Consider the following 15,008-nt stretch of genomic DNA (forward strand, 5'->3'; position numbering starts at 1 on the left):
TCCGGGTCCCGGGCCCGTGTTCCGCTTCGTCACCCGGTATCCTACTGATTCGTGCTCGTTAAGTGTGGAAACTTACACCCGCTCAGTGGGCGGCGGGACCAATCCAATCCCTGCGCGCTCTGTTAGGCACATACCCAAGCCGTCGCATACTATGCAGCTACTCACGACCTCGAGCTCCTCTCAGGCATTACTTGGGCCTATGCCTGGCTAAGGATCTTAGGTCCACCACGAATCCGTTAACCTGTCGGGATAGGTTCGAAGCCCTGCGGCTCCCCGACCCCGTAACCCGAAACGATCCACCGGGAGGGCCGCACCTCCGCGGAGTTCATCCGTTCTAGATGCTCCAGCGCCAACTGCCGATTACAGATCATATAGGCCAGTCGTTAATTCATTTCGACGCTGATTCCCAAACCGCCGTGCGAATGTCTCCTGCTCTCTCTCCCCACGCACTCTCTAGACGTTCGCAAAAGTCTTCACTCTCCTCACTTCATACTCCTTCTCTTTCTCATCATGCGAACGCATTCCTTCTCCTCTCTTCTCTCCCTTACTCTTTCTATCTCTCGCACTCCTACATACATATGTCACACTTATTAGCTCGCGTCTCTCACTATCTGCGCACGCATTTCATATGATTTAAATCGAATAGTAGCGGTCCGTTACGATTTGAGAAAATATAAGAATTAAATAAAAAAGTTAAAATTTTTGGTACAACCCCGCCTTAAGCATCAAAAAATAATAAAAATTGTTTTCCTGGTCAAGATTAGAACCTGGGTTTTCTGGATGGGGATTCGCTATCCTACTACCTGAGCTATTTTTGCACTTATAGGTGATATCGAGTTTTTATTTGACTTATATCCTGAAATACATAAGATAACGTATATTTCATTTATTGAAGTTATTTTTCCCAAATTGTTTAAAGAATAAATTAAACTATTTAATATATTTAGGTATAATGTAAGGAACATAAAACCATGTTTATATATGCCATATTAGTAATAAATTTTAAGTTAATATCCAGACAACTTTTTTAAATAATATTTCTTTGTAAAACCCCACACTTACCTGGAAACTATATGTGTTTGGAGCATATCTATTAAAATAAAAGTGCCCCCCAAATCTTAAGTAAGTCTGCAATAGCTGAAAAATGAAAATTCTGAATTTTGGCCTTTGGAGAAATGTCATTCCTGATAATATAGCATATATAAACATGGTTTTATGTTTCTTACATTATACCTGAATATATTTAATAGTTTAATTCATTTTTTAAACAATTTGGGAAAAATATAAACAAACAATTGAATTTGTCATTTTTTGACCATTTAAGGTGTATCCGTCCCCTTAACATCAATGAACTGCTTCCCCCGGACATCCACGAGCTTCGTTCGAAGGCTAGGCTAGCGGCCAAGAAAAGGCCGAACCTACGTAAGGGATGGGAAACTGTACATGCGCTGCAATGATAACAGCAAGCGCGCCACCGCCCTCACCACCGACGTCGAGCTAAATGCTTTTTTGCTTGGATTCCGCCAGCTGTCATCACCATTAAACACTGAAGATTCACCGTACACGTATCATTCCACTACATCCACCATCAAGCTCATCTGCCATGTCTTCGTCTAATTCTAAGGTATCTCTGTCTAAAGGTCTAAGGGTCTGCCATTTTCATGCAAACTCTCTTATGGGTCACATTAAGATGGTCAGACTCTTTTTGTCCACTAGATCTTTGTTTCACGTAGTAGCTGCCACTGAAACCTGGCTAAACGACAAAATAACATCCATCCCTTCACTGGATGATTACTTACTGTACAGACGAGACAGAAATAGGAACGGAGGAGGTATAGCTCTCTTTATACATAAATCACTAACAGTAAGCGTTATTTTGTCATCTGTTGGTGACTGGTCGGGCAAGCCAGGCAGGCCTGAATACCTTTTCTGTGAGGTATCGGCAAAGGGAGTTTTACACATCTTTGTGGTGGTTGTTTATCGTCCACTCCTTTCTTTTAAGGCTCTAATTTTATTGACCACTAACAACCGGGATGCACAATTACTCAACAATAATCATAATGGGTGACTCCAACTCAGACTAACTATCTTCATCTGAAGACACTAATTTCATTAGGGCCTTTATTAATAAAAATTCCCTCTCATCGGTTCCCTATAGTGCTACCCACCACAAACAGGGTACTGATACTTAACTTGACCTATGCCTAATTGATGAGCAGAATCGCCTGCTATGTTACTGGAAAACAGACTCACCTTTCATCAATGGACAAGACGTTATCACAGTTACTCCCGACATACAGATTCCACTCCACGCACCTAACACATACTCTTACAAAAAATGTGGCTGTCTCGGGGACAGCCGATAAAAATAAATACTTAAATAGATGGTCTGGAATTTTGGAAAATTTTGAATAATTTCGTTACCAAAGAATCAAACGTATACGAAGTGAGAAATGTACTAGTCTTCGCAGCGGGACTGCAAATGTACTTTATAGTCTTCGACGCAAGAGTTTAAAATATATATACTATATTCTTCGCGGCAAAACTGAAATGAATTAGTCTTCGACGCAAATTAAATGCGTCTTCATTGAGTGCAAAGTAGTAATCTACGAGGATAGATTTAATTGTGACTTTTTTGATAAATTTTTATAATTTTTTGATTAAGTTATTTTGATGCGTAAATCGACGCCATTTTCTTATTTTTCCAACTTAATCGCAACTTTGACAAAGGTGTAAACATTTTAGTTGAAGTAATCATTGAGCAACTAGTAAATATAGGATAGGCAAAATATAATACGAATAAAGAAAATATAATAAGAATAATAGTATCGTACGATATTTTATGACACAACGTGCGTAAACCGAGATTTAGCGAGTGCATTTTTGCATGAGCGTGTGGTAAATCGAGGTTTACGCCACGGCGTGTCATAAAGTAATAATGTTTACCAGCAAACGTTTCGCGCATATTAAAAAGGTCACGTCGTCTAGTTGACGCAAAAAATTTGAAGCGCCATAAAAGGCACCGCTATATTAGCGCGTCAGGAGCCTGAAATCCAGCGGAAAAAAACAAGAAAACCCGATAGCCGCTTGCAGCGTGTGTAAATAAGTGCGGCTGATATGTGCAAATCCAGAAAAAACCGGACACTTCAGGGGGTCTGAGTGAACAAATTTGAAATTTGGGAACACACCTACCCGACCACTTTTTTCGTTCTTTAGGTCATATAGAACCTCAAAAACCTTGGGTTCCCAAGATTAAAAAATACCTATTTTTTTGCCAGATAGTTGAAATTCTCTTATGGGAATTTAACACGGGGAAAATGACCGAAAATCAGAAAATTGCCACTTTTTTTCTGGAGGCGCAATCCAAAAATGTGTTTTAATAGAATCAAAGTATTAAAAAAAAATCAATTTGAGGGCTGGTAAGTTAAAAATGACTGCCTAGGTCAAAAGTTGTCTAGACTTGAAAATAACAAAAAATCACCAATTTCTCGATTTTTTACGAAAATCAGCGATTTTTCTTATTTTCAAAATCCTAATAACTTTTGATCTGAGCAGTCAATTTCGACGATCTCGGGCTCGAATTGTAGCTCTTTTCTTCCCCTTTCGGTTTGAAAATTTAGGTTACATTTTTATTTTATGATCAGCTATATATGACGATGAAAACGGCCAAAAAACGGCCATAATTGATAGGCACACACACACACACACACACACACACACACACACACACACACATATATATATATATATATATATATAACATCTTACTCTCCGTGACTTTTTACTATTTTCAAGCCTAGACAACTATTTACCCAGGTAACCATTTTGAACTCACTAGCCTTTAAATTCAAGCTCTCTTTTAATACTTCTATCGTAGCAATACACATTTTTGAATTGCGCCTTTATACACTGAGTAGGTAAAGTTGAATCGTGGCTTGTTTTTGATAATTTTCCCCGTGTTAAATTCCCATAAGAGAATTTAAACTGCCCGGCAAAAAAATAGGTATTGTTTAATCTTGGAAACCTAAGGTTTTCCGGGTTCTATATGACCTAAAGAACCCAAAAGTTGGTCGGGTAGGTGTGCTCTCAAATTTCAAATTTGTTCACTCATACCTCCTGAAGTGTCCGGTTTTTTTCTGGATTTGCACATATGTAAGGGGAGAGCTGAGCTGTGCGAGTATGCTAATATGCGCGGCGAAGAGGACCGGTAGGAGGAGAGAGCTGCCGCTGCTTTTGTGACGATCGGTCTGTCGCACTGCCGTATCACTCCCTAGTAAAATGTATACCCGGCGAGCCTATAGATGTATTCACTTCAAAACTATAAAGGAATCAGCGCCGAGAAACTAAGGGACTTACTTAGCGCATGTAACTGGTCACTCACTATTTCATCACTAGACAAATGCAATGCTTAACGTTAACCTAACGAACGCCATTAACCATCTTGCCCCATAACGGACCGTGACACCAAGACGGAAGCGTCACCCATGGTTTACCACGGCTCTTCGTGACCTCGTATCGGAAAAGGATAGACTTTACAGGTCTTTCAAGGATTCTAGGCTCGATTCTGATCTTCGAATCTATAGACTAGCTAAAGACAACGCTCACAGACAGGTCGAGAAAGCCAGGCTGAATTATTATTATTTACGTCTGTCAATCTTGACTGATGTTGCAGAGAGTTGGAAAAATTTGGAATGCCTCTAAGGCCCCCTCGCCATCACGCTTTTCTTAAGATGACCTCAACAAGCACTTTAGCTCAATTTCCAATGACCCGCTTGCTCCTGGTGTTAAGGATTATCTGCACACCCTGAAAAGTCTAGACCTCCCTGAACATTTCAAGTTCAGCACTATAACTGAATTGGACGCGTTAGCTGCGGTATCACATTTCGACACTCAGGCCAGGGGGAGTGACAGCATTCCGCAGGTTATTATTTCTAAGGTATTGCCAGTACTACTTCCACCAGTCCGATTTTTCTCCTCTGCTTGTTCTCCAAGGCCCTGGAGTAGCTGGTGCACAGGCAAGCCTTGAAATACCTTGAATCAAGGATCCTGCTCGACAATCTGAAAACACTCAGTCTAGCTTAAGCGGATGTGGGAGCTAAAAAACATGGTTTTTCTGGTCCATGGAACTTTTTAAATAAAGCGTGCAATGAAAAATTAAGATCAGAGCGCAATAGTGTTTTATTCAAATCATTTTATCGAAAGAAATTGTCAATTGTACAAGTTTTTCTAACAAGTTTTGAAATACGAATGGGTGTTTACACGATCTTAGCGCGATCTCAGCGCTAACCTTGAAACTAAGTAGTACCAATAAACTTTTTATTATTTTAATTTCTATCAATATAACTAGCACAGCGCCATTCTATTAAGTTTAATTAATCATTCTACCAAAAGAAAAAGTTAATTAGACTTTTACTTTTTTTGGCATTTAAAATACGAAATACCTTGTGGCGTATTTTGGAAGCTTTAGCTCCCACAGCCCCTTAATTAAGCTAACTGATAATGTCAGAACCGGGATTAACAAAAAGAAAGTCACTTTCCTTCTTCTTTTCGATTTCAGCAAGGCGTTTGACACTGTGTGTCACGTCAGGCTTCTGAGAAAGCTATCCACTTTTAGCTTCTCAAAGCAAGTCATTCGCTGGTTTGCCTCCTATCTTACTGGAACAGAGCGAGCCATCGTTTGTGACAATAGCGAACGTTCTTCACCTCGGCACCTTAACATTGTCGTTCCGCAGGGTTCTGTCCTGGATCCTTTGCTGTTTACATTGTACATCAACGACATCAGTTTCTGCCTAGATTTCGATGTCTCCCATCTGATCTATGCGGATGACCTGTAAATTTACTGCCAATGCCACCTTGAGGAGCTCGATTCTTGCTCTAACAAGATGAGTGCTAACGTTGAGAGGATACTGGGCTGGGATGCACAAAACCGTTTAAAACTTAACGTTATTAAAACTCAAGCAATCTTCCTGGCCTTCCTCCACTATATTAACGCTTTACCTTTAGCAGCTAACACTTTCATTAATATTGGGGGTGCCTGAGTTAAGTTTGAATCTTCTGTGCATAATCTGGGATTGGTGCTTGATTCTAAACTCACGTGAAAAGAGCATGTCACAAATGTGTAAGCGTGCTGACTCACTAATGTACAGGCTTTGTCCTTAGAAAGAGTACCAATCTGAGACTGCGCAAGCATCTTGTGCAAGCCTTCCTTTTTCCAACAATCGATAACTGCTTATCTGTGTACTGTGGCCTCTTTCAAGAACTTTACATCTATTACAAATTGATCTGTTACATCTATGGTGTAAGAAGAGACGAGCACATCCCCCCGTACAGGTGGGAGTTGCAATGGCTGACCAAAGCTCGACGCAGGAAGTACTTTCCTGCGTAAAATGTTTGACTCGTCTGTGCCATCATATCGTTGATCCCCGAAGAGTAGTACGGTTCAGATTTGCTACGAAGACAAGGACGGTTCAGATTTTCCGCGAAGACTAGTACATTTCAGATCTTTCCCACATGAAAAAATCTAATTGTTTTGGAGAAAAACAAATAGTTATTTTGGTTAAAACTAATAGTCTTCGCCGGCAAATCTGAACCGTACTACTCTTCGTAGGGACCGACGATATGTACTGTTCTACTTTGATTTCCGCGTAGCATTCTGACCTGTCAGGGGGAGATGACACCCCTAGATATCCCTATTTTCACAACGAAGACGCTGAGGAACTCGTTTCATATCAGCGACTCATATCTCTGGAATAATCTACAATTACACATTCGCAACACAGCATCCATCACTGGCTTCAAGAAACTTGCTAACGAACATTTTATCACACTCGAAAATCTGTAAACATCTTCCACACTCTCACACATATACACACACCCATGCTCATTCTGGCTTACTCCATTGTCTCATCTTACAGATTCTCACTAAACACAAACTCTAAGAGATGCACTTCTACTTATTTTATTTATTATACTTTATCCATTTATATCTTTACTATTATATTCTACAACATAATGTACTTGAATAAAAATACTATCTAATTTAATCTAATCTTTTTGGTCCATGCAGTATAAGATCTGTGCTTTCCTCTGAAACCAATTGTCAAAGAAACTTTTTAAATAGTCTTCGTCGGGGATGACGTTGATTTCCTTCTCCAAGGCCTTCAGGACCTTCTTGCCAAAGTTTTCGCTAAAGCGCTTTTCTGGGTAACTGGTTGAAACGATGGCCAGTTACCAAGATGATTGGTGATGCTTCTGTAGATATTTATCAGTTACTTGATGCCTAGGATGGGTCAAGGTATGGAACGTTTATATGAGTAGGTCGTCATTAGACTAAAAAAGATCAACTGAAATCAAAACACTTAAAGTGATTAAAATGAAATTCTAGATTGGTGAAAAGACAATATGGCAGAAAGGGAACAATATTGGGATCTAATTCAAATATCAGGCGATTCGAACATTGAAAATAGCAATTCCCCGCAACCTAGTTAATGACGCCGCGAATTTTATGATTTTTATTGGTCAGAGTTTGATAGCTATTGTGAAATGACGTATTTTTGTTGAAATATGGTACATTTATATTGTACATTGCCAAGTTGAAGCCAAATTCAATATATATTGTCAAGTTCAGACCCAGTTTAGTATGTATAGTATAGAGCGCGCGATAATGAGTGAGCGCGCTAATGAGTGTGGGAGGGGACGCACACCTGTAAGCCTCCCCTCTCCTCGGCATGTGCATGTGAATCACGTGACTGCAAGAGATGCCAAAATCATGCGACGCTACGCGACTACGACTAAGTCTGCTCGTTACTCTACGCTCTAGCAGAGCACACGCATGCTTGGCATGTTTTGTATATGTCCACTACAATAAACTTCATTGTTATAAACAATCCTCCCGTCTACCTCACTCATTATTCTATAAATTTTTAACAAAGACAAGTTACAATTCCGTTATTGTAAAGATCGAGATGTTATTTAAAACCTTATCTTAACAATATGATACAAATATAATATTTTGTCAAACCTTTCAACTGACAAATAAGAACATCCTGCAAATTTATGGTTGACGATAAATTATCAATTTTTCTCTTATAATTAACTATTTTATCCCGAAATTCAGTAACTTCTCGTTCAGAAACTTTGTATTGCATTTCCAAACATTCTTTTTCCTAAAACAGAAAAAAAATTATTTTTACATTGAATTTATGTAAAGAGACGACAATTAATGTACTGAAAATCATTTTTTATTTGTACAAGAAGGGTACCGCCCTGCTCGCTCTGCTGGATACACTGCTGGGAACCACATGTGTAGAATTAGTGCCAGAACGCTTAAAGAATGATTTATGTACAAGTAAAGTTATAAACATACAAACATATAAAATATTTTATTTAATTATATGCGGTGAAAAGGAGTAAATAAGCTTTGCTTGCCAACCCCGTGTGTAAAAGAAATTTCAAGAGGCAAATCTGCCTAAGAGTTTAAATAATTGTTGAAAAATTTTATAAAATTGTTACAAATTTAAAAATTGGTAGTGTAAAAAAAACATCTAACTTACTCCTGCTTTATAGCCATAAAAATGGAAAAATGCATGCATGCGTCGCAAAAGCTATGGTGTGCATCAAATGCTAAGTAGACGTTAATAAAGCTAAGCGTTAAATGGGCTTTTTCAAAAGCCCACTTTGAGCCCTTAAAACACGACTAGCACAAAACGCTTGCTCCGGTCGCGGTTAACATATGTCAGTTGTTATATTTTATTGTAGACTATGTTTGGGAAGAAAAAAGTAGTCGAAAATGATATTTGTTCGTATAAAATATCTTAATATAATGTCATCATTTTAATGCAGTCTATACTGAAATTAAATGAAAAAATTTCTTCTCAATATATTACCATCATCAATCAAATATTTAAATTAATTTATGATAACAGTTGTTACAAGGCGAATACGCCGAGAGATCGTAAGATGCTCTCTTTGGCAGCCGACCTTAAACAATAAAGCGGGACAACGGAAGTAAGTTCTATGTTAATATTCGATTGCACTGAAAAGGGCAAATTAGTAAATCGTGGTAGTCAGAGAGCGTGAATGACAAGCCGTTGCTTGCCGAGTCGTGGCTGTAGGAAGCCTACGTTAGATGGGGGGGAGGTGAAAGAACTGTATGTGAAAGATGAAGAAATGTCGTGAATGTGGAGTGGTGATGACCTTGAACTCTAGTCCGCAGACACGATTGCCAAGAGGTAGGGAGGTCTACACCGGGCCGAAGCCGGCAGATGACTGATGCTCGCGTTCTTTTTTTTCTTGATGGACCGAGGAGGGGAAGCTTCTAAAGATACCCAAGAGAGTGTAGTGTCGGATTCACCTTGCGGCGCCTACCGACTAAACCACCTCCTCGTTGGTTACCAACCTGGAGGTTATAAAGCTTGAGCAAAATAAGAAGGAGAAGCTAAAAAGCGTATTTAGAGATCGTTTGTGTAACGGTCTTTTGCGCTATGGGATGAATGAGAGGGTAGATAGAAGGGAAGAAAGGGGGGAATTCAGTTTTTTGTTTGAGAGCATGGTCTGAGGACCCTGTCTCTAGGTAAACTGACGATAGTGGCCAGGGTTTTAATCGTTGGATTTTTGTGGTTTGCGCACGAGTTTCTGAGATTGTTAGCGTACGTAAGAGACGCTTCGTGAAGGGAAGGGAACCCTGTTTCTTTCAGGATTTGTGTGTTTCTAATGTACCACGGGATGTTGAGAAATCCACGGAGGATTCTCATGTAAGTGCTGTTGAGTTTAGACAGTCTTTTGGCAGTGCGCCATACAGGGATGGCATAGGTGCATATATTTCTAACGATTCCGTTAAGAGTGCGCACTTTCGTTTGTGAGGAGACTTTTCTTGTTCGCGAAGAAAGGTTTGAGAGATCTATGAACGCCCATAAACTATCTATAAAGCGCTCGAGCGCGCCCCATACTTATAGGCGAGCAGCGCCGATACGCTAGTAGGAATGGGGGTACTTGCGCGCAAGGGACTGTGGGAGAGAGAGAATCGGGTATGGAAGCAACTGCGCGCGGCAGTCGTTGAGAGGGGGGGTATTACAGTTTAGTTAACTTTTACATAGTTTTATTAAATCACTATTTCTACCAATATTATATATGTATTTATTTTGGAGATACCCCCCTCCCTCAACCCCCTGCAGCCCCTCCCCACTAAATAACGTAAAAATTATTTATTTTTACGTAATTTTTAAAATATGAGAGCCCCCTGCAGCCCCTCCCCCGCAACCCCCACACTCCTCCGCAGCCCCCCACAGCTTCACACCTTTTACCGATTGATACAACAGTACTCATAAATTATGACAGTTTCTACAGTTACGGAACAGTAAAGTATGATAACAACTACATTCTGTATAGATTTCGAAAATGTTTTATATTAAAATTTTATATTAAATAAATGTACTTAATTAAATTACAAAGTCTAGGTAAATGCATCATTCGAGGGCGGTGTCTTGGTGTACGGGGTGGCCGATTACAAGGTCTAGGTGGTGCGCTTGGTGGTTTTTTGTGTCTGAGTGTAGAAAGAATTCGAGGGTGGCGTCTAGGTGTACAGGGTGGCCGATGACGAGGTCTAGGTAGTGCGCTCCGTGGTTTTTGGTGTCTAGGTGTAGAAATCATTCGAGGGTTGTGCATCAGAACAACCAATGATTTCATTTCCTAGTGGTAAAAATGTTACAAAAAAGTCATGGTCGAAAAGTGCTTATATTTTATTTTCAGGAAAAATATGAAATTCTCAAAAAAAAAATTCCTGAAAAGGACTGAGATCTCTAAAAAAAATTAACTTTTAAAAAAGTAAAAGGTTAATCGAGTTTAATATATTCCGCAACGAAATAACAGATAAAAAAGAACTGAAATCAATCAACCTAAGTCAAGTTTATTATATTTAATCATAATGAAGCAACTAAATTTTTTTTGGTCAACAAAGGACTTACTTAACATAAAGTTATATAATGATCAATTATGAACAACTCTCAACTCTCTACTACGTAACTTGCCATGACCGTTTCTTTTTGTTTATTAGTGAACAACTAAAATTTTCTTTTCGTGTATTAGAATGTTATAAGTAAGCCCTTCATTGACAAAAAAAAAATTTGTTGCTTCATTATGATTAAATATAATAAGCTTGACTTTAGTTGATTGATCTCAGTTCTTTTTTATCTGTTATTTCGTTGCGGATAATATATCAAACTCGCCTAACCTTTTAATTTTTTATAACCATATACTTGTAACAGCATTTCAAAATTTTACTTTATTTCTGATATGCAATCTACAGTTAATTTTCAGAGGTTGTCTAATATTCAACCTATTGATAGACATAAAGAATGTATTCAAATAGTTTTTTCGGAATACATATATTGACTTTATGCGCCCAAATTGTACAGACGTTCGATTTGATATAACTACTAAAATTTTCGCAATATTACGAGTCGCCAAAGTGCATACAAAATTTCGATACACTTTAATGTGTGTGTATATATATATATCTTCCTATATTATATAGTCATTTTGGCAAGACTCCCCCCCACCACCCCCCCACTACCCCCCCCCCCACCACCCCCCCACCACCCCCCCACCACCCCTCCACCACCCCCCCACCTTGGCCCCCCCACCAAAACACGTAAAATTCTTTCATTTTTCTGTTATTTTCGAAAATCTCAAAACCCCCCCCCCACCGCCCCCCCATCGCCCCCCACCACCCCCCCCCACCAAATAACATGACTGCTCTCTGCGTTATCGGGCTTGAGACCGTCATACTTTCACAACGCTATTGCGTAGTAAAATAAGGCCGCATTAACAGTCCAATTAAATACAAATTTATAACATATTATGATTAAATAGATTTAAATTGGATAATATTAAATAGAATTAAGGTTTAGGTTAAGGTAAGAAGTATCAGTTCCAAGAGAACCAGATATTGAAGATCTCTAATTTTATTTAAGTTATAAGATTAAAGTTAATTATTAATAACGTGTAAATAAGTTAGGGAATAATTGAGTTCAAAGAACTCAAAGAACCATCATAAAGTATAATCATTATAGATGATTCACTGATTGAATAAACAACAAAATGGACAAGATAAGCGAGATCAAAGACCTCGATGAATTTTCAGGTAATATGAGTAGTCAGACAGAACTAGAGAGACAGAATAAAGAGACAGTTTTCCAAATAATTTAATTTTCAGGATCACCTCACGTCTCCCAATGGCGCGCAACTCGAAAAGTCTATCATTTTATAGATGCCTTTTGCGGCACAAAGATTTAAACATTAAGAACATTAAAAAAAATTAAAATTAATTTAAAAAAAATATATATATATAAATTCAAATGATGAATTTCAAGCGTCAGAAAACTTCAAAAACTAGCTAAAACTATTTTAAATGCCATTAATAGTAGAAGTTCAATGTTAAACAATACTTTTACTTCCAGTAACAGGTTTTCTTATACAATAAGATCGATCATTTTCAACCATCCAGAACATAATTATCAGTTCATGAAAATAAAATTTTGAAGATAAAATCACACAGAAACTACAATAGGGGGTTGGCGAGCGAAGCGAGCAGGGGGGCGGAGCCCCACTAGTATATATATATATATATATATATATGTCTGTTATTAGCCGGTTTTGGCGACTTTTTTGTATATACTTGATCGGTTTTGACGACTTTTACCCATTTCGGCGACGTCGCCAAACTGCTTTTGCTCTTTGAAGCGGAGAGGTCGGTAAAACATCCGTTATAAACTATAGCAGACTGAACATTAACAAGTCAGTTCAAACTATACCTATTTCCATATTCCATACATAATTTAGTTGTATACTGTTTTACATTTGATTCGTCTTCCAGTGCTACAAACTTGTTGTTACTGGGACGACTTTATGGGTTTCAGTGGAGGGGCGTGGTTCGCTTCGGCGATCTGTGAGACGAATTTAAACCGGTTATCTTTCAGTCGATATTGTTAGATAAGTAATCACACTGTAAAAGATGTTTGAAGGAGATGCGAATTACAATGAGGTCACTCTAATACTAATAAAATCAAGAAATATAGACAGTGTGATCCTGAAGGACTGGAGAACCGGAGAACCGGAGAACCGTAGAACTGAAGAAAAAGTGTTCATGCTTAATATCCCCATAGAAAAAAGTCATGATCGGATGTTGTGAAGCCGAGATAGACGTTTTGTGATTGACTCATGTAGTGCGCATGCGTCTAAGTCAGGAAGTCTAAACGTCCTTTAGGTTAGGGTGCGCGGAGCGCGCTGTTCAAGCTCTAGTAATGTATAATATTTGACACCACGCCTAGACTAAGTTTTCGAAATAATAAACTTTTCCACACTTTTTGTATTAACCTTTAAATTTGAACTTAGTAAACATTTACTCTTAAGTGAACCAAACACTTAAACTTATAGTATATAATAGTTTATGTCGTCCACAAAATTTGTGCTGCAATTGGTGAACTTTTTATCATACTCTTGCGTTTACAAACACGTATCCCTATATGTATAGATATGCAGAACAAACATATACAACCGCATAGAAACACAAAGTCTAAAATGATAAAACTTTAATCTTGCTTGCATTGAACGTAACACTATGCCTCATGATTATAAAAAATACAAATGTAAATCGTTAACTCAATGATATATGATTACTGCATCACAAAATCGACTTTTCAAACAAATATTGAACAAGGTACTTTTACAAAATTATAATTTATACATTGATTAAATTGTAAATATATTATGCATAGTAAATTATAACAACCATAAATAACAATCATTATTGCATTAAAAAATTAATAATAATAATAATAAAAATTAAAATAAGAACAATATTTGAATAATAATTTTGACCGTAAACAAATTTTTACTCAATTTTTTATTATAATGAAATATTAATGACATTATACTTAGCAATAAAATGCAACAAAATTATTTGTATACAAGGTAAATAATAATTTCAATAAATTAAAAATAATATACTTTACTCGTCAAAAGGCTGATAGAAAAATTCATCTGCTACAAACATCATAAACATTAAAGAACCGGCAACAATGGAATAAATTCCACAAAGTAAATGCTTAATACAAAAAGTTCTAAACAATAATTTTTGTTATTAATTTATAATAAATCACTTATCTTATAATTCTATTGAAGTACTTTATTAAAGTCAGGATACACATACATGGAACACTTGTGCAATTTGACAAATCATATACATTGTCACGGGTCAACTGGGCTTTAGCGCAACAGCCGCGAAGATGCTCTCGCGTCAACGAGGGGGATTACTCACTCTTTTATCTCCGCACGGCTATCCCTCGATGATGCTGAAGTCGGCGACGGACGTTAGCCGTCGGTGCAATGCCGACTCCGTACTATGCAGCCGGGTTGCCTCGGTGTACAACTGCGCGTCGTACGAAGCTCGCCGCGCTTTCTTCCCGTATAGAGTCTCCGTCCAGGCGCGCGCTCTGCAGCCGCGCCGCGATGTAACCGGCTTTACTCTACCGGGTTCGTCGGAAGGACGCAATAGGTTTACGGAAGAAACAGACATGCGTTCGTGTTCAAAAGTAAGATGTCTATATTCACTCAAGATGTTAATACAATGTAACACGTGTCGCGAGAGGACGAGTTCGCACTCGCGGCTCGCACTGGAGACGAGCCGACGACTCGGTGGCAGTGAGCCTCGGCCTCGGTGTTTGCAGCCGATTCGGTGATCTATAAATCGCGCAGTAGTTAATGTTACGGACTTACAGTTTCGACGCGCGCGTTGGTTACTCGGTCGCCGCGTATCCGTCGGCTGCCGACGGGGAAAAATTCGTGGATGGCCGGGAGGCGTCCCTCCTGGCTGAAACAGTGACGTGCTGGGGTACCCCGGGTGCTCAAGGTGATGGTGGCTCGGGTGTTCTCCTGCAGCGGATGATCCTGGTCGTCACTGCTCTCTCTCTCGTCTCGGAGGCACGGAAAATCGTGGTCTCCGAGTTGTTGAG

The 15,008-nt window shown here is 38.7% G+C and overlaps 1 protein-coding gene across 1 annotated transcript in view; it reads right to left on the reverse strand.

Annotated features, from left to right (window-relative positions):
* LOC116416870 (probable kinetochore protein NUF2) overlaps window positions 1–15,008 on the reverse strand; it is a 439,111-nt gene that overhangs the window by 50,802 nt on the left and 373,301 nt on the right. The window contains exon 4 of the mRNA XM_031927120.2: window positions 8,021–8,165. Within this exon, the coding sequence (XP_031782980.1) occupies window positions 8,021–8,165 (145 nt within the window). The remainder of the gene's footprint in view (window positions 1–8,020; window positions 8,166–15,008) is intronic.

This window comes from Nasonia vitripennis (genome assembly GCF_009193385.2).
Source record: "Nasonia vitripennis strain AsymCx chromosome 3 unlocalized genomic scaffold, Nvit_psr_1.1 chr3_random0010, whole genome shotgun sequence".
NCBI lineage: Eukaryota > Metazoa > Arthropoda > Insecta > Hymenoptera > Pteromalidae > Nasonia > Nasonia vitripennis.